This window comes from Xenia sp. Carnegie-2017, unplaced genomic scaffold (genome assembly GCF_021976095.1).
Source record: "Xenia sp. Carnegie-2017 unplaced genomic scaffold, XeniaSp_v1 HiC_scaffold_1, whole genome shotgun sequence".
Lineage (NCBI taxonomy): Eukaryota > Metazoa > Cnidaria > Anthozoa > Malacalcyonacea > Xeniidae > Xenia > Xenia sp. Carnegie-2017.
In genome coordinates, this window is record NW_025813402.1 from 5,221,384 (window position 1) to 5,247,028 (window position 25,645).

Sequence of the window (25,645 nt, forward strand, 5' to 3'; positions counted from 1 at the left end):
ATACTTACATCGTTTTAGCTGCATGTCAAAATGGTTACTAAATAATTCAGCAGTAGTGTCTGATAAAAGACTGTTGCGAAGAAAATCAGAAATGTCCCAATTGTTTTCTTTTTTACGTTGAATTTTTAGCCATCAAATTTAATTTTCTCAAAACCAAATTGTTTTCTTTGCTCCTTGTACAAGCGAATGACCTTCCCATCATACCTAATGTATAAGTATTTGTCACTTATAAAGATGTGAACTGTTTAGGAAGAACGCTCATCATAAAAATGCATTTTGCAAGAAAGCCAAAGACTTGGGCATGGAAGGACTTCGTTGGTACGGATATGACAGATGGGCAAAATATGGAGACGTACTGGGTGACTTTTTATGCGATACTTTTTAATGGATGTTAAGATCATGATTTAGAAATGTGAGTGAACTTCTAATATTGCACATGTTTGTATATAAATATACCATCTGCGAATCATATTCGTAAAATATCAGTAAAATTTGGCTCCAAAATATTCTTTAGAAATTTTTAACCTGCAAGACTATTGCTATGGTATTTTCAAACTTTTGAAAGTTGTTCAATTAACTGGTGAATCACAGTTTGACTGTATCAAAGATTTACTCCAAATCGCCTCTTTCTAAGTTCGTACCGGGTGTGATCAAGATTGTAAAATAGAAACTTAAAAAAACATTTATGGCATAAGCATACAAAATCCCCAGATCTCGAGGGGAAATCCTTTTGTAACACTGCAAGTTTCAATGACGTCATGGAACAATCCACGTTATACTAAGTTAAGCCAATCACATTACATTACGTTTCGTTACCAGAGATGTCAGGGGAAAGAGTAAATTACAGCAATTCAAATAGAACGTGTTCAGATTGGAGGTTATCATTTTAGCGTCTACACAGTAAAAACTCGTCATGACAAGAAAGATATTTTTAATATTGGTTTTTCTTTGTTTTATTGTCCACGAGCTGACAATTACTTCCGCTGCGGTAAGTTCTACGATTTGTAGCTAAATAGACGTTTTTATCGTGGCTCAGCCAGCTGATTATTCGTGCATTTTTTCTCTTTTCATTTGTGCATAACCATTAAAGCCATACAAAATATAAATAACAACGATTTCGCAGGCTTTCAAACTTCAAAATGTAAGATGGATATAAAAGCTGGTTAAAACTGCGAGAAATAATTAAATTTCAAAATTTAAAGGCATCGAGGCATCCCCGTTGTCAAATAATTTCCTGCGGCATAAAATAAATCCATCATAAGATCCCCGTTTTATCGAATTAGAATTGGAACATTCTAGTTGATAAATTAAATATGGTTTATTGGAACAGTGTAATTGATAAATGAAATAATTGTTTTTTTATTGGAGCAAATTGAGAAAACTCATTACATCTAAGATTTACAATATAATTGCTTCAAACTGCCTACTGATTTGCTCAAAGTCAAAGAAATTATCCTTCCCTTTGTGTAGGTATATTAACTAAGATATTTACATAAAGATTAGTTTCGATTATTATCTCATTACTCAGGCGATTATATACACATTTTCTATTTTCAGAAAAAGGAAAAAAGACAAAAAAAGAAAATGTAAGTTGATCATTTGACATTCAACTTTCAATTCAACTGGTGAAACCCTGCATGGTTTTACCCTGGGTTTTGCTTTCCAATAGACTTTTCTATAGTTTGCATAACAATGCAACTTTTAATTTTAACTTATTTCAATTCCTTTTTTCCTCTTGCAAATAGCTGGGAAAATAGTATAGATACAAATGCAAGTTCGCAACATTGAACACAAAAATAAAATTTTCCACTGCAAGATCTAGAAGTTCGAAACATTGAATACAACAATGAAATTTTTTCCATTGCTAGAGGAATGTTTTGGTTCATTTATTAGGAGAGAATCGTCACCAAAAATATCATCTTTATGTAAAGAAATTTTAACCACTGGTGTAAAAGGTCTGAAGTCTACAAGTTATAAACGTTGGGCAAAACTTGCAAACGTAGTTGGAACTATAGCATGTGTTGAATTTTGAGATTTTCATGGTAGATAAATCATGTCAATGGAATAAATCATCTTATGACGTAATATAACAGCGAAAAACCATATAGATTGTAGTTTGATTAAAATGATAATCGTTTTCCTTTTTTATAGATAGTCGTTTTCATGTCGTATTTTCAATCCTAAATGGTTAACACAAAAAGATGGATAACTTGATAAAAATGATAAATAAACTGTATACATAAAGCAAGACGTAATTTACACTTTTTCAATATCTTTCTACAACAATCTCTGTCTAACAATCTTTGTAGCTTTAACTACTTATAGTTATAGATATGTTATTGATCATAAAATGCATATTGCAAGCTTATAATACCTCTTCACCTTCCGCCATATTGAATATATATTAATTGGTAACGTGAAGAATCACCAATTAATTAATCAGTTAACGATTTGTGAAAGAAGAAATTATTAATACTTTATGTAAGTGTCACCATTACCAAAACACTATACTTATATCATAAAAGCTCGTGATTAGTTTTCCTCTGTTCTCGGTGGTATGACCAAGACTGGGAGACCGCTGTGTAGGATGACGTGTCTGCTTACTTTTCCAATAAGTACACGTGCAATCTTTCCTAAACCACGTGAGCCCATGATAATGAAATTTACATTTTCTTTATTAGCTTGTTCACATATCACAACGCCGGCTTCTCCCGTTTTGTAGATTGTCTTGAATCTCAGCTATACATCAAAGAATTAAAATAATAATACAAAGGTAGCAAGAGTTAAACAAGTTTACTATTATAACATAAATCTACAGTATGCCATTAAGGTAGCTTAACTATAGATATAAGACAAAATTTTTATTTGTGCTTTGATTAAATTTTTACCATATCATCATTTTAAAAAAGAAATTTCGGTAATATAAAGTTTAAACATGAATAAAGCCAAAGCTATTCCCATGTCATTCGTGCAGTAAAAATACTTGATTCTTATTCAGGAAACAAACGTTAGCTAAACATAACTTCATTCGTGTGATATAAATTTTGGTTTTTGTATTATGATTGATTTTTTTATCAAGATTCTGCCTGTTCGTTCGTTTTTTCTTACGTTTTTAGAACTGCGCAATTCCTCGAATTCACTGATCCTCTCGAGCACTTCTTTATCCACTGATTTATGAACACCCTCCCACTCCGGTAGGGCCACTGAATAACCAACTAAATACAATAAATTTGACTAATTTTTGATTTTTGGTTCATGGTAAAAACTTACTCATTTCGGTCGAGAAATATTGAGTATGGAAATTTCTTGGAATTGTTGCAAATACATACAAATATTAATGATTGAAAAACATACTTACATCTCGCTGTTGGAGTTGACATTAAAGGAATATTGTAAACATGTATAAAAATAACTTGATCGACATATTTCCACAGTTTGTTAAAGTACCCTTCAGCAGATAAGAGTCTTAAATTAGATCATCATAGCATGATGTACTTTAAACATTTAATGTACTTTGACTTGACTCATTAAAGTTGAAAATATTTTTTCATTCTTTGAGTAAAATCATTATAAATGAATTGACAAATGTTTCACATACTCCTATATAATGTTTGCTGGAGCCTGGGGGTATTGCATCGAATAAATTACAAATATTTTTTTATAAAGTATTCTTTTGTTTCATTCATTCAGATGATCATAATATGGAACTTTATTTTCTTAACTGTCTTTCGTAATTTAATTTAGCAAGTAAAGTTAGTCTGTTAGTGTCAAATTGACTGTTACAAATTTTAGAAAGTCTTGGACAGTTGGACTGGCTTTGAGGCAAAATGTCCATATAAATTATCTAGAATAACATTAACTAGATAATCATGAAACGATCAGCTTAATACAATCATGTGATCCATGTGTATAATGTGAACATACGAAACAAAGCGAATTTAGGACTACGTAGTTTGCCATCTGACTTACATTCAACAATTCGTTTACTATAGCTACTTTTTTCAATTGGGATCATAACGATTCTTCCACAAGTTGACATATTTAGGATTTATTGAACTATATATCGTCTTCAGTTAAGGTTCTCAGCACAAACAACAAAGCCAACAAGCAGTTGCAAGATAATTAAGGTTTTATTTTTCAAATCTTGTATGTAATTAATTATAAATGAAGCAAAAGAGTAATTAGTCCGAAACAAAATACGACACAAATTTTATAATACATTTGTTATTACAGTAATAAATATGATAATGAACAAGTTAGGATGTAAATAGGTATATATATCATTGTAAGTTCATTTCAACTGCCATTGACTAAGTCTTGCCAAGATGAAGGCTTTTTCACATTGTTTACTGCATAGTCTTGTTTTGTTTTGTTAGAATTCTTTGTCGAGCAATCACCGTAAATACTTAATGTATCCGTTTCTCTTCGATTTTTTCAAAATACCTAGAAAGAGCAGCAATAAAAAGATAAGAGTTTGTCACTGTTTTAAAAAACTTTAAATGTGTGTGTGAAAAGGAGTTCGTTTTCGTCAACAAACTATTTATCTTCAACTTAAGAAAATTGGTGATGAGAGTAAATTTAAATTCTATTTAGTCATATTGCACTTAAACTATATGTCATAAAATTCACTTGCTGCCTATAGACATGTGATTTAATTTTTTATCATGCGCATATAATCAGTTTTTGGACTTTGGAACTGTTGCTCTCATCTTTCAACTTTTTTTCACTGCTTTTCAAAGTCTATGATTATCGTAGAAATATTTGCATGTAAATATGCAGATAATATATCAAATTAGTGATTAGTATTGTAAATATGGAGATTGTTAATACGTAAGCTTTTCATACAACCAACCATGCTATGAAATATGTTATACAAAGTGTATTAAAGTAAATGGTTTGAACCCGGGAGTATCCTTACGTGTTTGTAAATGTAGATCGTCCAGGTTGGTATAGTCCTGAGAAGGACTGTTTTTGTTGTTGTTGACTGACGTTTAGACAACCTTAGCGGTAGTCATCTTCAGAGTCAAATGAGGAGTAAACGTAAGGTTAGCCGTATTTGTTATTTGTTATCTGATTCTGACGTAAGAACCATTCTTGGAATAATTAGTAACTATGAGATACTAATTATTCAAAGAATGAGTGTTATTTGTGGTTTGGCATCTTGATGAATGAATTCTTGATGAAATAAGGAAGGAAATTTGCAATTTGCACATGAAGGGCCAAGAAAATTCATGTATTGTCCAGTTGAATGAGGAAACGTTTCTGGTCGTTGATCGAATGATGAAAGCATTATCAAATGATTTTACAGAATAAGAAGCAAATTGTTAAAAGCGTATTTCAAGAAACTTTCATCTCTTCACTTGGATTCATGTGGAAGGAAAAGTGAAAAGGTTCATGTGGCCTTTCGTCAATGACTGGTGTTAAGAAAAACCATATATTGACACAAAGATGCAGATGTACATTTAGATTACTGTTTTTAAGAATTGTAAATGATATAGAAGATAATATTTTATCAAGAAAACTAAATTAATTTTTAGATAATATGTACAGTTTTTACAAGGTCATGACAAGAGGAATGAGCCAATATAGCAACTCTAGAGATGTCTTATGAAGTCATGCTATTTCTATAAAAACCTTTATGATTATACCATAGTCTTGTTTAGGATTATAGGATAACATTTTTGTTGAAATTCTTTATTTGCCCATTGTTGATTGGAAACAAAAAGTTAAATTACACTTTATTGTTCTCATGTACAGTACTTTCAAACTCTAAACAAATCAGCAAAGAGTGTGTATTGTTAGTCATTTAGCAGTCTTTTCATTGACGTTTGCTTATTTTTGCTGTTTTTCACTTATTCTGAGCGCGTGAGAAACAGGTGAGCGGACGAAAGCAACAGTACCGATTGCATCAAAAGACTGCTCATCTTTGAAATCAGCTTATTGGATCCCTTATGTGCATCAGCCGCATTTCGCGTATGTCTTACTGCTTTTAATTGCTTTTACAAGTCTTTGGGATCAATTACTGCTAGATCTTGCAAATTCTAAACGTCAACTGATTTCAAAGACAAGCATTTTTTGATATGCCCTGTAGGTGAATGCAAGCATTCCAATGTGAGTCAATGGACAAAAATATATTTGCCATATTGGTTGACATATGAATTGTAAACAAGTAAAATCTTCTGCTAAATTTAGCCAACATTACGGCCGTGATGTAAACACTTGATGTAACATTTAAATTACCTGTTGTCCACAGATCACAGTCTTAATGATAGCAGGATTCCACTGGAAAGAATGGAAATACGAGAGAATGTATCTAATGGATCTATAATGTATTAGTGGATCTATTCCTTTCACACATTCGAGAGTGTGTGATTATATATGGATATAATCACACATTCCAAATTAGATAATTAGGGAATGCCCCCAATCTTCTCTTTTAATCATCATTAAAAATTAACAAAATTTAGCCATTGCTTGTTGCTTGCATTTCCATGTACATTGTGCCTAAACGTCATAAACATAGGACAAAATTTTTTAGCGCAAATTTAAAATCGGCCTTTCATCACGAGGACAAGTTTTATTGTTTCTTGGACATCATCATTGTGTGATAAGGATGAATTTTAAGTCAAATAAGAAAATTGCTATTCTGTTCATGTACCTTGGTCTCATTTCAACTTTGAGAACTTCAACAGCGGTAAGTGTTTAGTGCTATCCACATTTACATATTCCTAAATTTAGCTTTTTAATGGTTGAAGTCCCTTTTTATAGGCAACAGACAACAGCGGTCGTAAAATAGATTTTATAGTCTGTCCAAATGGTGCTGTGTTTGTAAATAAGATGGGTTTTACAAGCAGTGGAAATGATGCTTTGTCGCTTGCAGCAAAATTAAAATCTTGTACGGCCACTTACTACGGCGGTGGAGTTCCAGCTATTAGTTTAGTTGCCATACTTCAATCCATCGGTGCAAAAGGGTTAGGTTGGTGGTTTGGTAACCCATAATATGACATTGCATTCGAAGAAGAATAAGAGAGTTAATCACATTGCTAATCATTCAAACATCACGTTGTCATTAGAAAGATTAAAAACATGTTAATCATTAATTTACAATGCCTATATTTTGTTAGCTTTATTTTAAAATCTATGATAAACTTTAAAAATTACCGACATGACGTTTGCGTGGTTCTTTTTACTGCAAACAAGATTGAAAATAAAAATTGTTTTGCTTGGGAAACTAACATACGTTGTATGGAAACAGCATTTTATGATATTGCTTAGTCGTCGATTTAAATATAGCTTAGGCCCGTTTCAAACGACGTGCTTCTCATGTGCAAAATACTCTAAATTAGGTTCGGCACATGAAATACACGCCGTTTGAAACGGGCCTTAGATTACAATTATAATACGTCATTTAGCCAATCATAACAGCCTAAGCTGTCTTTAACAATAGAAGGTTCACAGAATTGCCTTAGAGTACCAAGAATTCAATAGTGGCTAGCTGGAATTCCTGCGCTTTGACTTTTCAAGCTCAACATGAAGCATTCAAGAAGCAAAATATTTTTCAGCTTCATTTTTCTTTTTTTTATCTTTAATCAACTAACTGTTGTTTCGACGGTAAGTCGTATGATTTTACAAATACAATACACATGTTTTGCAAAATGTTTCTCCAACATTGAGTGTTCGATTGTTCGAATAGCTACATCATATTATGGTCAATTTTATGACATGTTCACAGTTCTAATGTTTCTATGTGACTTAAATTTTAGTTATTTTGTGAATCTGCATTCATGCATCCATAATCAATTTGCGTGGATGCTCGATATATTAATGTTATTTTCATTTTACTTTCAGACAAGCCATGTATTGCGTCCACAATTGAATTCACATTGCAAAATTTGTCTGTCTTAAATTAAAATCAATTTTTAATTGTTAGCATAAATAATCCTCGTTTTTTATATAGAAAAAGTCTAAAGGACAAAGAAATCAGTAAGTTGATTTGTGAATGTTTATTGATTTCATGCTGTCAAGATTAAAGGAAGTGAACTTCAAGAGAGATGTATACTGATATGCAAAAATGAGCTAATACTTACATCGTTTTAGCTGAATAATTCAACAGTAGTGTCTGATTAAAGACTATTACCAAGAAAATCAGAAATGTCCCAATTGTTTTTTTTCTTTTGTTGAATTTTTAGCCATCAAATTTAATTTCCTCAAAACCAAATTGTTTTCCTTGCTCCTTGTACAAGCGAATGACCTTCCCATCATACCTAATGTATAAGTATTTGTCACTTATAAAGATGTGAACTGTTTAGGAAGAACGCTCATCATAAAAATACATTCTGCAAGAAAGGCAAAGACTTGGGCATGGAAGGACTTCGTTGGTACGGATATGACAGCTGGGCAAAATTTGGAGACGTACTGGGTGACTTTTTATGCGATACTTTTTAATGGATGTTAAGATCATGATTTAGAAATGTGAGTGAACTTCTAATATTGCACATGTTTGTATATAAATATACCATCTGCGAATCATATTCGTAAAATATCAGTAAAATTTGGCTCCAAAATATTCTTTAGAAATTTTAAACCAGCAAGATTATTGCTATGGTATTTTCAAACTTTTGAAAGTTGTTTAATTAACTGGTAAATCACAGTTTGACTGTATCAAAAGATTTACTCCAAATCGCCTCTTTCTAAGCTCGTACCGTGTGTGATCAAGATTGTAAAATAGAAACTTAAAAAAACATTTATGGCATAAGCAGACAAAATTCCCAGATCTCGAGGGGAAATCCTTTTGTAACACTGCAAGTTTCAATGACGTCATGGAACAATCCACGTTATACTAAGTTAAGCCAATCACATTACATTACGTTTCGTTACCAGAGATGTCAAGGGAAAGAGTAAATTACAGCAATTCAAATAGAACGTATTCAGATTGGAGGTTATCATTTTAGCGTCTACAGTAAAAATTCATCATGACAAGAAAGATATTTTTAATATTGGTTTTTCTTTGTTTTATTGTCCACGAGCTGACAATTACTTCTGCTGCGGTAAGTTCTACGATTTGTAGCTAAATAGACGTTTTTATCGAGGCTCAGCCAGCAGATTATTCGTGGATTTTTTCTCTTTTCATTTGTCCATAACCATTAAAGCCATACAAAATATAAAATACAATGATGTCGAAGGCTTTCAATCTTCAAAATGTAAAATAGATATACAAGCTGGTTAAATTTGCCAGAAATAATTAAATTTCAAAATTGAAAGGCATCGGGGCATCCCCGTTGTCAAAAAATTTCCTGCGGCATAAAATTAATCCATCATAAAATCCCCGTTTATCGAATTAGAATTGGAACATTCTAGTTGATAAATTAAATATGGTTTATTGGAACATTCTAGTCGATAAATTAAATAAATTTTTTTTATTGGAGCAAATTGAGAAAAACTCATTACATCTAAGATTTACATTATAATTACTGCAAATAAAACTGCCTACTCATTTGCTCAAAGTCAAAGAAGTTATCCTTCCCTTTGTGTAGGTATATTAACTACAATATTTACATAAAGATTAATTTCGATTATTATCTTATTAGTCCGGCGATTATATACACATTTTCTATTTTCAGAAAAAGGAAAAAAGACAAAAAAAGAAAATGTAAGTTGATCATTTCACATTCAACTTTCAATTCAACTGTTCAAACGCTGCATGGTTTTACCCTGGGTTTTGCTTTCCAACAGACTTTTCTATAGTTTGCATAACAATGCAACTTTTATTTTTAACTTATTTCAATTCATTTTTTCCTCTTGCAGTTCGCAACATTGAACACAAAAATTAGAGCTAGAGCTATGTTTTGATTCATTTATTAGGAAAGAATCATCACCAAAAATATCATCTTTATGTAAAGAAATTTTAACCACTGGTGTAAAAGGTCTGAAGTCTAGAAGTTATAAACGTTGGGCAAAACTTGCAAACGTAGTTGGAACTATGGCATGTGCTGAATTTTGAGATTTTCGTTGTAGATAAATCATGTCACTTGAATAAATCATCTTATGACGTAATATAACAGAGAAAAACCATATAGATTCTAGTTTGATTAAAATGATAATCGTTTTCATTTTTTATAGATAGTCGTTTGCATGTAGTATTTTCAATCTTAAATGGTTAACACAAAAAGATGGATAACTTGATAAAAATGATAAATAAACTGTATACATAAAGCAAGACGTAATTTACACTTTTTCAATATCTTTCTACAACAATCTCTGTCTAACAATCTTTGTAGCTTTAACTACTTATAGTTATAGATATGTTATTGATCATGAAATGCATATTGTAAGCTTATAATATCTCTTCACCTTCCGCCATATTAAATATATATTAATTGGTAACATGAAGAATCACCAATTAGTTGATTAATCAGTTAATAATTTCTTCTTTCATAAATCATTAATTGATACTTTATGTAAGTGTCACTATTACCAAAACACTATACTTATATCATAAAAGCTCGTGATTAGTTTTCCTCTGTTCTCGGTGGTATGACCAACACTGGAAGACCGCTGTGTAGGATGACGTGTCTGCTTACACTTCCAATAAGTACACGTGCAATCTTTCCCAAACCACGTGAGCCCATGATAATGAAATTTACATTTTCTTTATTAGCTTGTTCACATATCACAACGCCGGCTTCTCCCGTTTTGTAGATTGTCTTGAATCTCAGCTATACATCAAGGAATTAAAACAATAATACAAAGGTAGCAAGAGTTAAACAAGCTTACTATTGTAACATAAATCTACAGTATGCCATTAAGATAACTTAGCTATAGATATAAGACAAAATTTTTATTTGTGCTTTGATTAAATTTTTACCATATCATCATTTTAAAAAAGAAATTTCGGTAATATAAAGTTTAAACATGAATAAAGCCAAAGCTATTCCCATGTCATTTGTGCAGTAAAAGTACTTGATTCTTATTCAGGAAACAAACGTTAGCCAAACATAACTTCATTCGTGTCATATAAATTTTGGTTTTTGTATAATGATCGATTTTTTTATCAAGATTCTGCCTGTTCGTTCGTTTTTCCTTACGTTTTTAGAACTGCACAATTCCTCGAATTCACTGATTCTCTCGAGCACTTCTTTATCCACTGATTTATGAACACCCTCCCACTCCGGTAGGGCCACTGAATAACCAACTAAGTACAATAAATTTGACTAATTTTTGATTTTTGGTTCATAGTAAATACTTGCTCATTTCGGTCGAGAAATATTGAGTATGGAAATTTCTTGGAATGGTTGCAAATACATACAAATATTAATGATTGAAAAACAAACTTACATCTCGCTGTTGGAGTTGACATTAAAGGAATATTGTAAACATGTATAAAAATAACTTGATCGTCATATTTCCACAGTTTCTTAAAGTACCCTTGAGCAGATAAGAGTCTTAAATTAGATCATCATAGCATGATGTACTTTAAACATTTAATGTACTTTGACTTGACTCATTAAATGTTTGTAAATGTAGATCGTCCAGGTTGGTATAGTCCTGAGAAGGACTGTTTTTGTTGTTGTTGACTGACGTTTAGACAACCTTAGCGGTAGTCATCTTCAGAGTCAAATGAGGAGTAAACGTCAGGTTAGCCGTATTTGTTATTTGTTATCTGACGTAAGAACCATTCTTGGAATAATTAGTAAGTATGAGATACTAATTATTCCAAGAATGAATGTAAGTGAATAAGAAGATAATATTTTAACAAGAAAACTAAATTCATTTTTAGATAATACGTACAGTTTTTACAAGGTCATGACGAGAGGAATGAGCAAATATAGCAACTCTAGAGATGTCTTATGAAGTCATGCTATTTCTATAAAAGCCTTTATGATTATACCATAGTCTTGTTTAGGATTCTAAGATAACATTTTTGTTGAAATTCTTTATTTGCCAATGGCTGAGTGGAAACAAAAAGTTAAATAACACTTTATTGTTCTCATGTACGATGCTTTCAAACTCTAAACAAATCAGCGAAGAGTGTGTATTGTTAGTCATTTAGCAGTCTTTTCATTGACGTTTGCTTATTTTGCTGTTTTTCACTTATTCTGAGCGCGTGAGAAACAGGTGAGCAGACGAAAGCAACAATACCGATTGTATCAAAAACTGCTCATCTTTGAAATCAGCTTATTCATCCCTAATGTGCATCAACCACATTTCGCGTATGTCTTACTGTTTTTAGTTGCTTTTACAAGTCTTTGGGATCAATTACTGCTAGATGTTGCAAATTCTAAAGGTCAACTGATTTCAAAGACAAGCATTTTTTGATATGCCCTGTAGGTGGATTGCCAGCATTCCAATGTGAGTCAAAGGACAAAAAGGTATTTGCCATATTGGTTGAGATATGAATTATAAAGAAGTAAAATCTGCTAAATTCAACTGACATTACGGCCGTGATACAAACACTGGATGTAACACTTAAATTACCTGTTGTCTACAGACCACAGTCTTAATGATAGCAATGGAAAGAATGGAAATGCGAGAGAATGTATCTAATGGATCTATATTGTATCTAATGGATCTGTAATGTATCAAATGGATCTATAATGTATCAGTGGATCTATTCTTTTCACGCATTCGAAGTGTGTGATTATATAGGGAACACACTCCAAATTAGATAATTAAGGAATGCCCCAAATTTTCTCCTTCAATCATCATTAAAAATTAACAAAATTTAGCGATTGCTTGTTGCTTGCATTTTCATGTACATTATGCCTCTACTTTATAGGCATAGGAGAAAATTTTTACCGCAAATTTTAAATCGGCCTTTCATCACCGAGGACAAGTTCTATTGTTCTGTTACATGATACACTATAACATAAAGTATTTCATTTGTTAAAGTTAATATTAATTTAGTTCATTAGATATTGATCAGTGGACACGTGACAGTCGAATGATTTTACATACATCTGGTGTGTATACATTTTTTTTTTCGGGCCGTGTGGTTGCCGGCTTAGAATTGCGCCAACGTATCCTCTGCGTGTCGTAAAAGACGACTAATAGGGGTTGGTGTAAGGAAGGGCATCCTACCGTAAAACTTTTGCTCCAACAAAATTCATGAACTTTGGAAAAGAAGACATGGCCCCCAGTTCCCGGCAGCCCTTCAGTGGGCAGGGGGTGCGAAGAATCTCCGGATCGAATGTTGGTGGAAGTGTCACCCTTCGGGTAGGCACAGTGAACGTTGGGACAATGAAGGGAAGGAGGGCAGAAGTGGCGGACATGTTGAAGAGAAGGATAGTTGATGTGTGTGGGTTTCAGGAGGTAAGGTTTAAAGATGAAGGTACGAGAGTCATAAAGGGTGAAGATAATGGAGCGAGATTTAAGTGGTTTTGGAAGGGAAACGGAAGTGGCACGAATGGTGTTGGCTTTGCGATAAGAGAGGATTGGGCGAAGTCGGTTGTAGCAGTGAAGAGAGTTTCGGACAGAGTCCTGAGAGTTGATGTACTTATTGAGGCCGAAGTTGTGAGTTTCGTTGTGGTGTATGCTCCGCAGGTTGGACGAAGTGCGGAGGAGAAGGAAAAGTTATTAGAGGGCGATGTGTGATGCTTGGTGATTGGAACGGTCATGTGGGAAGCGTAAGAAAAGGATACTGTGCGCATGGAGGTTTTGGAGTTGGTGATATGAATGCTGAAGGCGAGGTGATATTGGAGTTAGCAGCGAGTTGTGGGATGGTGGTAGTGAATACGTGGTTTATAAAGGAAAGCAAGCTTGTGACGTATGAATCTGGTGACAGTAGGACGGTGGTGGATTATATACTGGTGAATGAAGAGAGGAAAACGTGAAGGATGCAAAGTGATTGCAGGAGAAGAATGTGTGACCAGCAAGCTGCTGGTCATGGACTGGAGAATCAGGAAGGTGAAGAGGAGAAAGGTTGAGGGTAAAGGCAGGCTTAAGCTATGGAAGTTACGATCGAATGAAGGGAAGCAGTGTTTCCGTGACGAAATTGCGACATTGAATGTTGAGGGTGAGACGGTGGAGGAGCGATGGACGTGCTTGGAGAAGGGTGTTTTAACGGCAGCGGAGAAGGTATGTTGTAGAAGTAAAGGCGGAGTAGTATAAGAACAGGCATGGTGGTGGGATCAACGATTCAGCGAAGTGATTGGCGCGAAGAAGTTGGCATTTAAAAGGTGGAGAAAGTCGCGGACTGAAGCAGATAGGATCGATTACATCCGGTTCAAGAGAAAGGCGCGAAAGGAGGTGGCTAAAGCGATAGAAAGGCATCAGAAAGAGCTTCTCGTAAAAATGCAGGAGAATGGACGAAAAGCGTTGTTTAGAACGGCTAGAAGGAGCAAGAAGGAGAGGAACGATATTTTGGGTGCTCCCGGCGTGCAGAACCACGATGGGGAGTTGAAGGTGTTATTGGAAGACAGGTTAGAAGTGTGGAGGGCGTACTGTGACCGTTTGATGAATGTAGAGAATGAGTGGAATGGAGAAGTTGAAGCAGATGAAGTTTTGGGGCCGTGGGAAACAGTGACTGTTGATGAGGTGGCGGCGGCTCTGCGCAAGATGAAGAAAGGAAAGGCGACGGGACCGAGTGAAGTGGGTAGCGAAATGTTGGACAATGAACTATGCGTGAGAGAGTTGTGTAATGTAGCGAACGAGGTTTTGAGGGGCTCAAAGATGCCGAGTACATGGAGAAAGAGTCTAGTGGTCCCGCTGTACAAAGGAAAAGGAGCAGCGACGGTATGTGGGAATTACAGGACTATTAAGCTGATGGAGCATGCGTTGAAGATAGTAGAGAGTGTTTGAAAGAAGGTTGAGGAAGTTGTTCGGATGGGGAAGAGCAGTATGGATTCATACCGGGGAGAGGAAAGACGGATGCGTGTTTTGTGTTGAGGCAGCTGCAGGAGAAATTTTTGGAGAAGGACAGAGAATTGTATATGGTGTTTGTAGATTTGGAGAAGGCGTTTGATAGAGTTCCGAGAAAGGTGATCGAGTACGCGCTGCCTAAGAAAGGTGTGACAGAGAATATGGTTCGGGCAGTTATGGAGACTTATGAAGGTGTAGAGGCGGTGGTTACGGAGGAAGGTGTTAGATCTGGTGTTTTTGAGGTAAAAGTTGGTGTTCATCAAGGTTCAGTCTTGTCGCCGTTACTGTTTGCTTGTGTGATGGATGTACTGACAGAGGAAGTGAGAAGAAAAGAAGGATGCTGGTGTTTGTTGTATGCAGATGACATTGTCTTGGTGGCGGAGTCGAAGCAGAAAGTCATGGAATGGTACCGAGAATGGAAAACGGCAATAGAAGTCACGGGACTGAAAGTGAATGAGGCAAAGACGAAGGGCATGAGATGCTCGAGGCAGGTGGAGGTGAAGGACAGTGATAAATGGCCATGTGGTGTGTGTGGGAAAAGAGTTGGAGTGAATTCGATAATGTGTGGGAAATGCAGTAAGTGGGTTCATGGAAGATGTTCAGGTGTCCGTGGTGCATTGACAAGAGTAACTGATTTTGAGTGCGGGACGTGTCGAAGTGGTGGGCGAGTCGCGATTGAACGGTTTGAACTGGGTGACGTGAGTTTGGAAGGTGTATCGGAGTTTAAATATCTGGGTGATGTGTTAAATGATGGTGGAGGGTGCGAGCAAGCGGTGAGGAACAGAGTTCAAGCAGCGTGGTGGAGTTTTAGAGAGTTGTCGGGAATGTTGTGTGGAAAGTCGACTTCGTTGAAGCAGAAGGGAGAATTGTACAAGGCATGTGTTAGAAGTGTTTTGGGATATGGAGCAGAGTGTTGGGCGCCGAAAGCAGAGAACCTGAGAAGATTGGCGTCGACGGAAAGGAGAATGCTTAGGATGATGTGTGGTGTAACGTTGATGGATAGGATTCGAAGTGAAGAGATTAGAGAAAGAGTTGGTGTTGAGTGTATCGAGAATTGGGTAAGGCGCCAGCGTTTGAGGTGGTTTGGGCATGTGGAAAGGAAGGAAGAAAGTGCTGAAATTCGTAGAACGTTGCATATGAATGTTGGTGGAGTCTGCAAACGAGGTAGACCGAGAAAGAGATGGATGGATGCTGTGAACAGTGATATGAAGGCGATGGGTATAACGAGAGATATGGCGAAAGATAGAGACGTTTGGCGTAGAAAAGTTCATGGACCGGTCAACCCCCCTGGCGGGGATTAATACTGGCCGGTATACAAATGTTGTTTGTTTGTTTGTTGTTTGTTGGTGTGTATACATTTTGTTGTTCTTAGAAGAAAAATATTATTGTGAAATCAATACTAATCTAAGAATAAAGTTCGTAATCTAACTGGTTATGGGCCAGGAATAGCTCAGTAATAGTACAGAAATAGTCCAAGACCGTAATTATGGACAGTCAAACAATAAAGTGGTTAGTTTTCGATGGCACAGCCGAGAACTACCCGGCATGGATCAAAGTTTACTGCATATATGCAAACGAAAGGTTTGTATAAAGCACTCATTGGGAGATAAATCATACCCCAAGAAGTAACACCATTAACAGTCGACGTTACAAGTCAGCAAAGGGCCGAATGAGAAACAAAAGTACGAGAGAGAAATCAACAAATGAATGAAATTAAAGAAAGAAACAACACGGTATGGTGTCATATTGCATTAGCTCTTGACAACTATAGTCTTTTATACATACGACATGACTGCTTGTGGGGCCAGATGGTGTCCGAGACGGAGCAAAAGCGTGGCTTCTACTGCAACAAAGATTTTCTAACGTAGAAAAACAACTGTAGTAAGTCTAGTTCGACAAATATCTCGATTACAATTAGGCGAAAGTGAAAAGTTATCCGAATACTTTACACGATCACAAGAATAAATAGTAACAGTAGAAGATTGAATTATATCATCATTGTTACTGGTTCAAGGGTTGTCAAAAATTAATTGAGTTTCAATTAATTGCAATTATTTGTAACCAATTAATTGATTGGACAAAGCATCAATTAAAATTAATTGATTGGGCGCACCTCCAATTAAAATTAATTGATTGGGCAGACCAATTTAATTGCAATCAATTATTGACAACCCCTGTACTGGTTGCACATATATTAATATTGAAAAGGAACTATTGGACAACTTAAAACTATGCAATACCAAAAATGTTAAGAATCCAAAGGGAAAATTAACACCTATCGAAGGTACTGGTGACGTACCAGTAAAGCTTTTATTGAAAAATGGAGAAGAAGTAGAGATGGTACTGCGAAGTGTCTTTTATGTGCCAAATTATGAAGTAAACATACTCTCCATCAACCGAGCTGTCAAATTTGGACATAAGTTCATATTCAAAGAGAGTGAAGCAAAATTGATGTTAAATCATGGTCCAGAAGTTGCTCTTAACAAAAATGCAGGTTTATTTTATCTAGGAGATCATATTCCAAAGATCCAGTTCCTGTAATTCCATTACAAGCAACCAGAATAAAAGAGAAATCAAAGGAGATTTTCAACTGTGGCATCAAGGTCTCGGACATTTGAACAAAGATGATGTCAAACGCACTGTTAACTGCGAAGACAAATTAAAGAAAGTGTGTGAAACATGCGCACTTGGAAAGCAATCATGCAAACCTGTACCTAAAGAAGCTCACAATAAGTCTCAGAAACCACGCGAACTGGTATACACAGATATTCTTGGTCCATTTGAAGTGCCTAGCCTCAGTGGATGCAGATATACAATTACCTTTGTAGACGAATACTCGAAGTATGCAGTCGTTAAATTCATGAGCAAGAAAGCACAAGCATTCGAAAAATTTGAAGAGTACGTAGCAGAATCAGGATTACCTTGAAAACTGAGAAGCGATAATGGAGCAGAATATACATCGAAGCAATTCAAAGCTTGCTGCATAGAATCAAAAATAAACCAGGACTTTACAGTACCCGAAACCCCGCAACAAAACGGAGTTGCTGAACGCTATAATCGAACTATAGTTGAAATGGGACGACGTCTATTAATCCAAGCACAGTTACCAAAACGTTATTGGGTAAGAGCCTTATCCACAGCGTCTCATATCAGAAATCTCACAGTTACTGCCAAAAGCGAACAAGGTAAAGTCCATTTGAGCTATTCACTGGAAAAACGCCAAGATTAAATCATCTACGCACTTTTGGCTGCACAGCATACGTCATAGAAAGGAAGATCAACCTAAAGAAATTGGATTCAAGATCTGTGAAAGCAAAATTTATTGGTTACGATGACAAAAGCACGGCTTACATTCTGCAAGAATTCGAATTAATGAAAGTCATCAAAGCACGCAATGTTGTCTTCAAAGAAAGTGAAATTCAACCTTTTTCAGCAAAAGATACGATAAATCCAGAATAACCAAATCTTATGAGCCCCAACATGGATTTCGACGATGATTGTTCGAAAGATGAGAAAACAAAGCAACCGATTCAAGATGAAGCGGGGAGAAATAATGTACCGACACCTGCTGTTCAACATCAGCAAGAAGATGAAGAAAATCCAGAGGAAGAAATCTCCCTTCCTAGAGAAAGCAGAAATCAGCGGCCACCAGAAAGGTATGGATTACACTATACGTTCAACACAACTAATGAAGAAAGCGTGCAAGAACCCAAGTCTTATCATAAAGCAATTAATACACCGCACGCTGAAAACTGGAGAATAGCGATGAAAGCAGAATATGATTCACTAATGGACAATAACACATGGACAATAGTGAACGAACCAGAGAATATGCAAGTCTTACCAGGAAAATGGATATATAAAGTAAAGTATGGAGCAGATGGCTAAATCGACAAATATAAAGCAAGTTATGTAGCCAAGGATTATGCTCAAGTCGAAGGCTTAGACTTTTTCGATACTTACGCTCCAACATGTAAACCCGAAACTTTTGGAATCCTGCTCGCAATGACAGCACAAAAAGGTCTACATATTGGCCAGATTGATGTTAAATCAGCATACCCCAACATAGAAGAAGAAATTTATCTAGAACAACCAGAAGGTTTTACCAAAAAAGCAAAATCAGGACGAAAGCAAATTTGCAAGCTAAACAAATCAATCTATGGATTAAAACAGGCAGCAAAGAATTGGTATGAAGCACTGGCTAGTCTACTTATTAAAGAAAAATTCAAACGTAGCTGCAACGATTATTGTTTATTTGTGAGAAAGGAAGAAGATGGAACATCCGCATACGTATTAGTTTGGGTAGACGATATTATAGTGGCTAGTACTAGTGAAAACGCAGTTAATCATATCAAAGCAATGTTGAGCAAATATTTCAAGATGGACGACCGTGGCACATTACACTGGTTCTTCGGAATGCGAATTCTACGACCTCATGACAAGATTACCGTTGACCAAAAGAAATACATCGAATCTTTTCTTCAACAATTCAATATGAGTGATTGTAAAGCAGCAGCAACGCCTGGAGAAGTAAGTCTGAAGCTAATCAAAAGCAACGACGATCAGAAGTTAGTTGATGCAAGGTTAGGCAGAAGTTTAGTTGGTTCATTACTATTTATTGGTTCATTACTATTAATCTCGACATCGTTGGTGATTTAGACGCAGATTGGAGTGGTGATCTCAATGATCGCAAATCAACTACAGGAAAATACTTCAAATTTGAAGGAAACGGAGGTGCATTCAGCTGGGAAGTGAAGAAACAGGCAACTGTAACACTTTCGTCAAACGAAGCCGAATACCAAGCTATGGCGGCAACTGTACAAGAAGCAATATACCTACAAGCACTAATGAAAGATTTAGGTTCTCCAATGAAGAAACCAACCAACATTGATGAAGATAACCAATCTTGTATAAAGATGTGTCATCATCCCTAATGCATAAACGATCAAAGGACATCGATACGAAACTACACTTCATTCGAGAAAGAGTGCAAAGCAAGGAAATAAAGATCAGTTACGTTCCAATCAAAGAAATGACAGCAGACATTCTTACGAAGACATTATCTAGAGTTAAAGTTGAAAGACATCGAGCAACACTTTTAGGGATTTAGTTAACTACATAGCAGACTCATCATGAGCAAGCTCAGTCTGAGTGTGGGTGTGAACATGATACAATATAACACGAAGTATTTCATTTGTTAAAGTTAATGTTAATTTAGTTCATTAGATATAAATCAGTGGACACGTGACAATCGAAGGATTTTACATACATCCGGTGTGTATAAACTTTTGTTGTTCTTAGAAAAATATTATTGTGAGATCAATACAAGTCTAGGAATAATGTTTATAGTCTAACAGTTTCTTTGACATCATCATTGTGCGATAAGCATGATTTTTAACTTAATTAAGATTGTTATTCTGTTCATGTTCCTTAGTCTCATTTCAACTTTGAGAACTGCAACAGCAGCGGTAAGTGTTTAGTTTGATCCACATTTAGATATTCCCAAATTTAGCTTTTTAATGGTTGAAGTCCCTTTTTATAGGTAACAGCCAATAGCGCTTGTAAAATAGTTTTTAAATGGGGTGCAATTGGTGCTGTGTTTGTAAGTACGATGGGTTTTATACGCGGTGGAATTGCTGCTGGGTTGATTGCAGCGATATTAATGTCTTGGACTTCCTACGGCGATGAAGTTCCAGCTTATAGTTTAGTTGCCATACTTCAATCCATCGGTGCCAAAGGGTTCGGTTGGTTGAACGGAATTTTAGATCCAATTGGTGGCAAACTATGTGACATTGCATTCGAAGAAGAATAAGAGAGTTAATCACATTCCTAAATGCTAATCATTCAAACATCACGTTGTCATTAGGAAAAATCAAGAACATGTTAATCATTAATTTACAATGCCTATATTTTGTTAGCTATATTTTAAAATCTATGATAAACTTTAAAAATATACCGACATGACGTTTGCGTGGTTCTTTCTGCTGCAAACAAGATTGAAAATAAAAATTGTTTTGCTTGGGAAACTAACATACGTTGTATGGAAACAGCATTTTATAATATTGCTTAGTCGTCAATTTAAATTTAGCTTAGATTGCAATTATAATACGTCCATTTAGCCAATCATAACAGCCTAAGCTGTGTTTAACAATAGAAGGTTCACAGAATTGCCTTAGAGTACCAAGAATTCAATAGTGGCTAGCTTCCTGCGCTTTGACTCTTCAAACTCAACATGAAGCATTCAAGAAGCAAAATATTTTTCAGCTTCATTTTTCTTTTTTTTATCTTTAATCAACTAACTGTTGTTTCGACGGTAAGTCGTATGATTTTACAAATACAATACACATGTTTTGCAAAATGTTTCTCCAACATTGAGTGTTCGATTGTTCGAATAGCTACATCATATTATGGTCAATTTTATGACATGTTCACTGTTCTAATGTTTCTATATGACTTAAATTTTAGTTATTTTGTTCATCTGCATTTATGAATCCATAATCGATTTGCGTGGAGGCTCGATATATTTATGTTATTTTCATTTTACTCTCAGACAAGCCATGTATTGCGTCCACAATTGAATTCACATTGCAAAATTTGTCTGTCTTAAATTAAAATCAATTTTTAATTGTTAGCATAAATAATCCTCGTTTTTTATATAGAAAAAGTCTAAAGGACAAGGAAATCAGTAAGTTGATTTGTGAATGTTTATTGATTTCATGCTGCGAGGTGAAAGGAAGTGAACTTCAAAGGAGATGTATACTGATATTCAACAATGAGCCAATACTTACATCGTTTTAGCTGAATAATTCAACAGTAGTGTCTAATAAGACTGTTGCCAAGAAAATCAGAAATGTCCCAATTGTTTTCTTTCTTTCGTTGAAATTTTAGCCATCAAATTTAATTTCTTCAAAACCAAGTTGTTTTCTTTGCTCCTTGTACAAGCGAATGACCTTCCCATGATACCTAATGTATAAGTATTTGTCACTTATAAAGATGTGAACTGTTTAGGAAGAACGCTCATCATAAAAATGCATTTTGCAAGAAAGCCAAAGACTTGGGCATGGAAGGACTTCGTTGGTACGGATATGACAGCTGGGCAAAACTTGGAGACGTACTGGGTGACGTTTTATGCGATACTTTTTAATGGATGTTAAGATCATGATTTAGAAATGTGAGTGAACTTCTAATATTGCACATATTTGTATATAAATATACCATCTGCCAATCATATTCGTAAAATATCAGTAAAATTTGGCTCCAAAATATTCTTTAGAAATTTTAAACCAGCAAGATTATTGCTATGGTATTTTCAAATTGTTGAAAGTTTTTCAATTAACTGGTGAATCACAGTTTGACTGTATCAAAAGATTTACTCCAAAACGCCTCTTTCTAAGTTCGTACCGGTTGTGATGAAGATTGTAAAATAAAAACTTAAAAAAATATTTATGGCATAAGCAGACAAAATTCCCAGATCTCGAGGGGAAATCCTTTTGTAACACTGCAAGTTTCAATGACATCATGGAACAATCCACGTTATACTAAGTTAAGCCAATCACATTACATTACGTTTCGTTACCAGAGATGTCAGGGAAAGAGTAAATTACAGCAATTCAAATAGAACGTATTCAGATTGGAGGTTATCATTTTAGCGTCTACAGTAAAAACTCGTCATGACAAGAAAGATATTTTTAATATTGGTTTTTCTTTGTTTTATTGTCCACGAGCTGACAATTACTTTCGCTGTGGTAAGCTCTACGATTTGCAGCTAAATAAACGTTTTTATCGAGGCTCAGCCATCAAATTATTCATGGATTTTTTCACTTTTCATTTGTCTATAACCATTAAAGCCATACAAAATATAAAATACAATGATGTCGAAGGCTTTCAAACTTCAAAATGTAAGATGGATATAGAAGCTGGTTAAATTTGCCAGAAATAATTAAATTTCAAAATTGAAAGACATCGGGGCATCCCTGTTGTCAACAAATTTCCTGCGGCATAAAATAAATCCATCATAAAATCCCCATTTTATCGAATTAGAATGGGAACATTCTAGATGGTAAATTAAATATGGTTTATTGGAACAGTGTAATTGATAAATTAAATATAATTTTTTTTTATTGGAGCAAGTTGAGAAAAACACATTACATCTAAGATTTACATTATAATTGCTTCAAACTGCGTACTGATTTGCTCAAAGTCAAAGAAATTATCCTTCCCTTTGTGTAGGTATATTAACTACAATATTTACATAAAGATTAGTTTCGATTATTATCTCATTAGTCAGGCGATTATATACACATTTTCTATTTTCAGAAAAAGGCAAAAAGACAAAAAAAGAAAATGTAAGTTGATCATTTGACATACAACTTTCAATTCAACTGGTGAAACCCCGCATGGTTTTACCCTGGGTTTCCCTTCCAATAGACTTTTCTATAGTTTGCATAACAATGCATCTTTTAATTTTAACTTATTTCAATTTCTTTTTTCCTCTTCGAATAGCTGGGAAAATTGTATAGATACAAACGGAAGCTCGCAACATTGAACACAAAAATAAAATTTTCCACTGCTAGATCTAGAAGTTCGAAATATTGAATAAAATAATGAAATTTTTCCTATTGCTAGAGCTATGTTTTGATTCATTTATTAGGAAAGAATCATCACAGAAGATATCATCTTTATGTAAAGAAATTTTAACAACTGGTGTAAAAGATCTGAAGTCTACAAGTTATAAACGTTGGGCAAAACTTGCAAACGTAGTTGGAACTATGGCATGTGCTGAATTTTGAGATGAATGAAGTTTACAAGTTTACTATTATAACATAAATGTACAGTATGCCATTAAGATACCTTAGCTATAGATATAAGACAAAATTTTTATTTGTGCTTTGATTAATTTTTTACCATATCATCATTTTAAAAAAGAAATTTCGGTAATATAAAGCTTAAACATGAAGGAAGCCAAAGCTATTTCCATGTCCTTCGTGCAGTAAAAATACTTGATTCTTATTCAGGAAACAAACGTTAGCCAAACATAACTTCATTCGTGTCATATAAATTTTGGTTTTTGTATTATGATCGATTTTTTTATCAAGATTCTGCCTGTTCGTTCGTTTTTTCTTACGTTTTTAGAACTGCACAATTCATCGAATTCCCTGATCCTCTCGAGCACTTCTTTATCCACTGATTTATGAACACCCTCCCACTCCGGTAGGGCCACTGAATAACCAACTAAATACAATAAATTTGACTAATTTTTGATTTTTGGTTCATGGTAAATACTTGCCCATTTCGGTTGAGAAATATTGAGTATGGATATTTTTGGAATTGTTGCAAATACATACAAAATATTAATGATTGAAAATATACTTACATCTCGCTGTTGGAGTTGACATTAAAGGAATATTGTAAACATGAATAAAAATAACTTGATTGTCATATTTCCACAGCTTGTTAAAGTACCCTTGAGCAGATAAGAGTCTTAAATTAGATCATCATAGCATGATGTACTTTGAACATTTAATGTACTTTGACTTGACTCATTGAAGTTGAAAATATTTTTTGATTCTTTGAGTAAAATCATTATAAATGAATTGACAAATGATTTCACATACCTCCAAAATAATGTTTGCTGGGGCCTAGGGGTATTGAATCGAATAAATTACAAATATTTTTTTATAAAGTATTCTTTTGTTTCATTCATTCAGATGATCATAATATGGAACTTTATTTTCTTAACTGTCTTTCGTAATTTAATTTAGCAAGTAAAGTTAGTATGTTAGTGTCAAACTGACTGTTACAAACTTAAGAAAGTCTTGGACAGTTGGACTGGCTTTGAGGCAAAATGTGCAAATAAAGTTATCTAGGATAACATAACCGATCAGCTTAATACAATCATATGATTCATGTGTATAATGTGTAGATACAAAACAAAGCAAATTTAGGACTACGTAGTTTGCCATCAGACTTACATTCAACAATTCGTTTACTATAGCTACTTTTTTCAATTGGGATCATAACGATTCTTCCACAAGTTGACATATTTAGGATTTATTGAAAGATACATCGTCTCCAGTTAAGGTTCTCAGCACAATACAACAAAGCCAACAAACAGTTGCAAGATAATTAAGGTTTTATTTTTCAAGTCTTGTATGTGACTAATTATAAATGAAGCAAAAAAGAGTAATTAGTCCAAAACAAAAGACGACACAAATTTTACAATACATTTGTTATTACAGTAATAAATATGATAATGAACAAGTTAGGATGTATATAGGTATATATATCATTGTAAGCTCATTTCAACTGCCATTGACTAAGTCTTGCCAAGATGAAGGCTTTTTCACATTGTTTACTGCATAGTCTCGTTTTGTTTTGTTAGAATTCTTTGTCGAGCAATCACCGTAAATACTTAATGTATCCGTCACTGTTCGATTTTTTCAAAATACCTAAAAACAGAAGCAATAAAAATATAAGAGTTTGTCTCTGTTTTAAAAATCTTTAAATGTGAGTGTGAAAAGGAGTTCGTTTTCGTCAACAAACTATTTATCTTCAACTTAAGAAAATTGGTGATGAGAGTAAATTTAAATTCTATTTAGTCATATTGCACTTAAACTATATGTCAAAATATTTACTTGCTGCCTATAGACATGTGATTTAATTTTTTATCATGCATATAATCAGTTTTTGGACTTTGGAACTGTTGCTTTCATCTTCAACTTTTTTTCACTTCTTTTCAAAGTCTATGATTAACATAGAAATATTTGCATGTAAATATGCAGATTATATA

The 25,645-nt window shown here is 34.4% G+C and overlaps 2 protein-coding genes and 1 long non-coding RNA gene across 5 annotated transcripts; 1 reads left to right on the plus strand and 2 right to left on the minus strand.

Moving 5' to 3' along the window:
• Window positions 1–2,236: 2,236 nt before the first annotated feature.
• On the minus strand, window positions 2,237–4,079 carry LOC124439683 (universal stress protein YxiE-like). 2 transcript variants are annotated; one of them, XM_046989976.1, is made up of 4 exons: window positions 3,970–4,076; window positions 3,359–3,448; window positions 3,109–3,215; window positions 2,237–2,739 (listed from the first exon to the last, which is right to left on the minus strand). In XM_046989976.1, the coding sequence occupies exons 1-4, from the start codon at window positions 4,037–4,039 to the stop codon at window positions 2,533–2,535; spliced, it is 474 nt and encodes a 157-aa protein (XP_046845932.1). In that variant the 5' UTR covers window positions 4,040–4,076; the 3' UTR covers window positions 2,237–2,532. The 2 variants fall into 2 exon arrangements, with proteins under 2 accessions (XP_046845932.1, XP_046845934.1); XM_046989978.1 differs by lacking the exon at window positions 3,359–3,448 and having other exon boundaries at window positions 3,970–4,079.
• A 2,915-nt stretch (window positions 4,080–6,994) lies between these two features.
• LOC124439765 lies at window positions 6,995–8,285 on the plus strand. 2 transcript variants are annotated; one of them, XR_006946449.1, is made up of 3 exons: window positions 6,995–7,611; window positions 7,958–7,983; window positions 8,190–8,285. It is a non-coding gene; the product is annotated as an uncharacterized LOC124439765 (long non-coding RNA). The 2 variants fall into 2 exon arrangements; XR_006946450.1 differs by lacking the exon at window positions 8,190–8,285 and having other exon boundaries at window positions 7,958–7,984.
• A 1,919-nt stretch (window positions 8,286–10,204) lies between these two features.
• On the minus strand, window positions 10,205–24,908 carry LOC124439703 (universal stress protein Slr1101-like). Its single transcript, XM_046989988.1, has 4 exons — window positions 24,828–24,908; window positions 11,335–11,424; window positions 11,085–11,191; window positions 10,205–10,715 (listed from the first exon to the last, which is right to left on the minus strand). The coding sequence occupies exons 1-4, from the start codon at window positions 24,895–24,897 to the stop codon at window positions 10,509–10,511; spliced, it is 474 nt and encodes a 157-aa protein (XP_046845944.1). The 5' UTR covers window positions 24,898–24,908; the 3' UTR covers window positions 10,205–10,508.
• Between the last annotated feature and the right edge of the window lie 737 nt (window positions 24,909–25,645).

What these genes read in the sequence shown, in the direction of transcription:
- LOC124439703 (XM_046989988.1), bottom strand. Translation starts at nt 24,897, where the DNA reads ATGTCAACTTGTGGAAGAATCGTTATGATCCCAATTGAAAAAAGTAGC. An exon ending in TAGTAAACGAATTGTTGAAT is followed by an intron (nt 11,425 to 24,827) that starts GTAAGTCTGATG and finishes TATCTGCTCAAG; the next exon opens with GGTACTTTAAGAAACTGTGG. An exon ending in AATTGTGCAGTTCTAAAAAC is followed by an intron (nt 10,716 to 11,084) that starts GTAAGGAAAAAC and finishes CTTGATGTATAG; the next exon opens with CTGAGATTCAAGACAATCTA.
- LOC124439683 (XM_046989976.1), bottom strand. Translation starts at nt 4,039, where the DNA reads ATGTCAACTTGTGGAAGAATCGTTATGATCCCAATTGAAAAAAGTAGC. An exon ending in TAGTAAACGAATTGTTGAAT is followed by an intron (nt 3,449 to 3,969) that starts GTAAGTCAGATG and finishes TATCTGCTGAAG; the next exon opens with GGTACTTTAACAAACTGTGG. An exon ending in GTCAACTCCAACAGCGAGAT is followed by an intron (nt 3,216 to 3,358) that starts GTAAGTATGTTT and finishes TATTGTATTTAG; the next exon opens with TTGGTTATTCAGTGGCCCTA.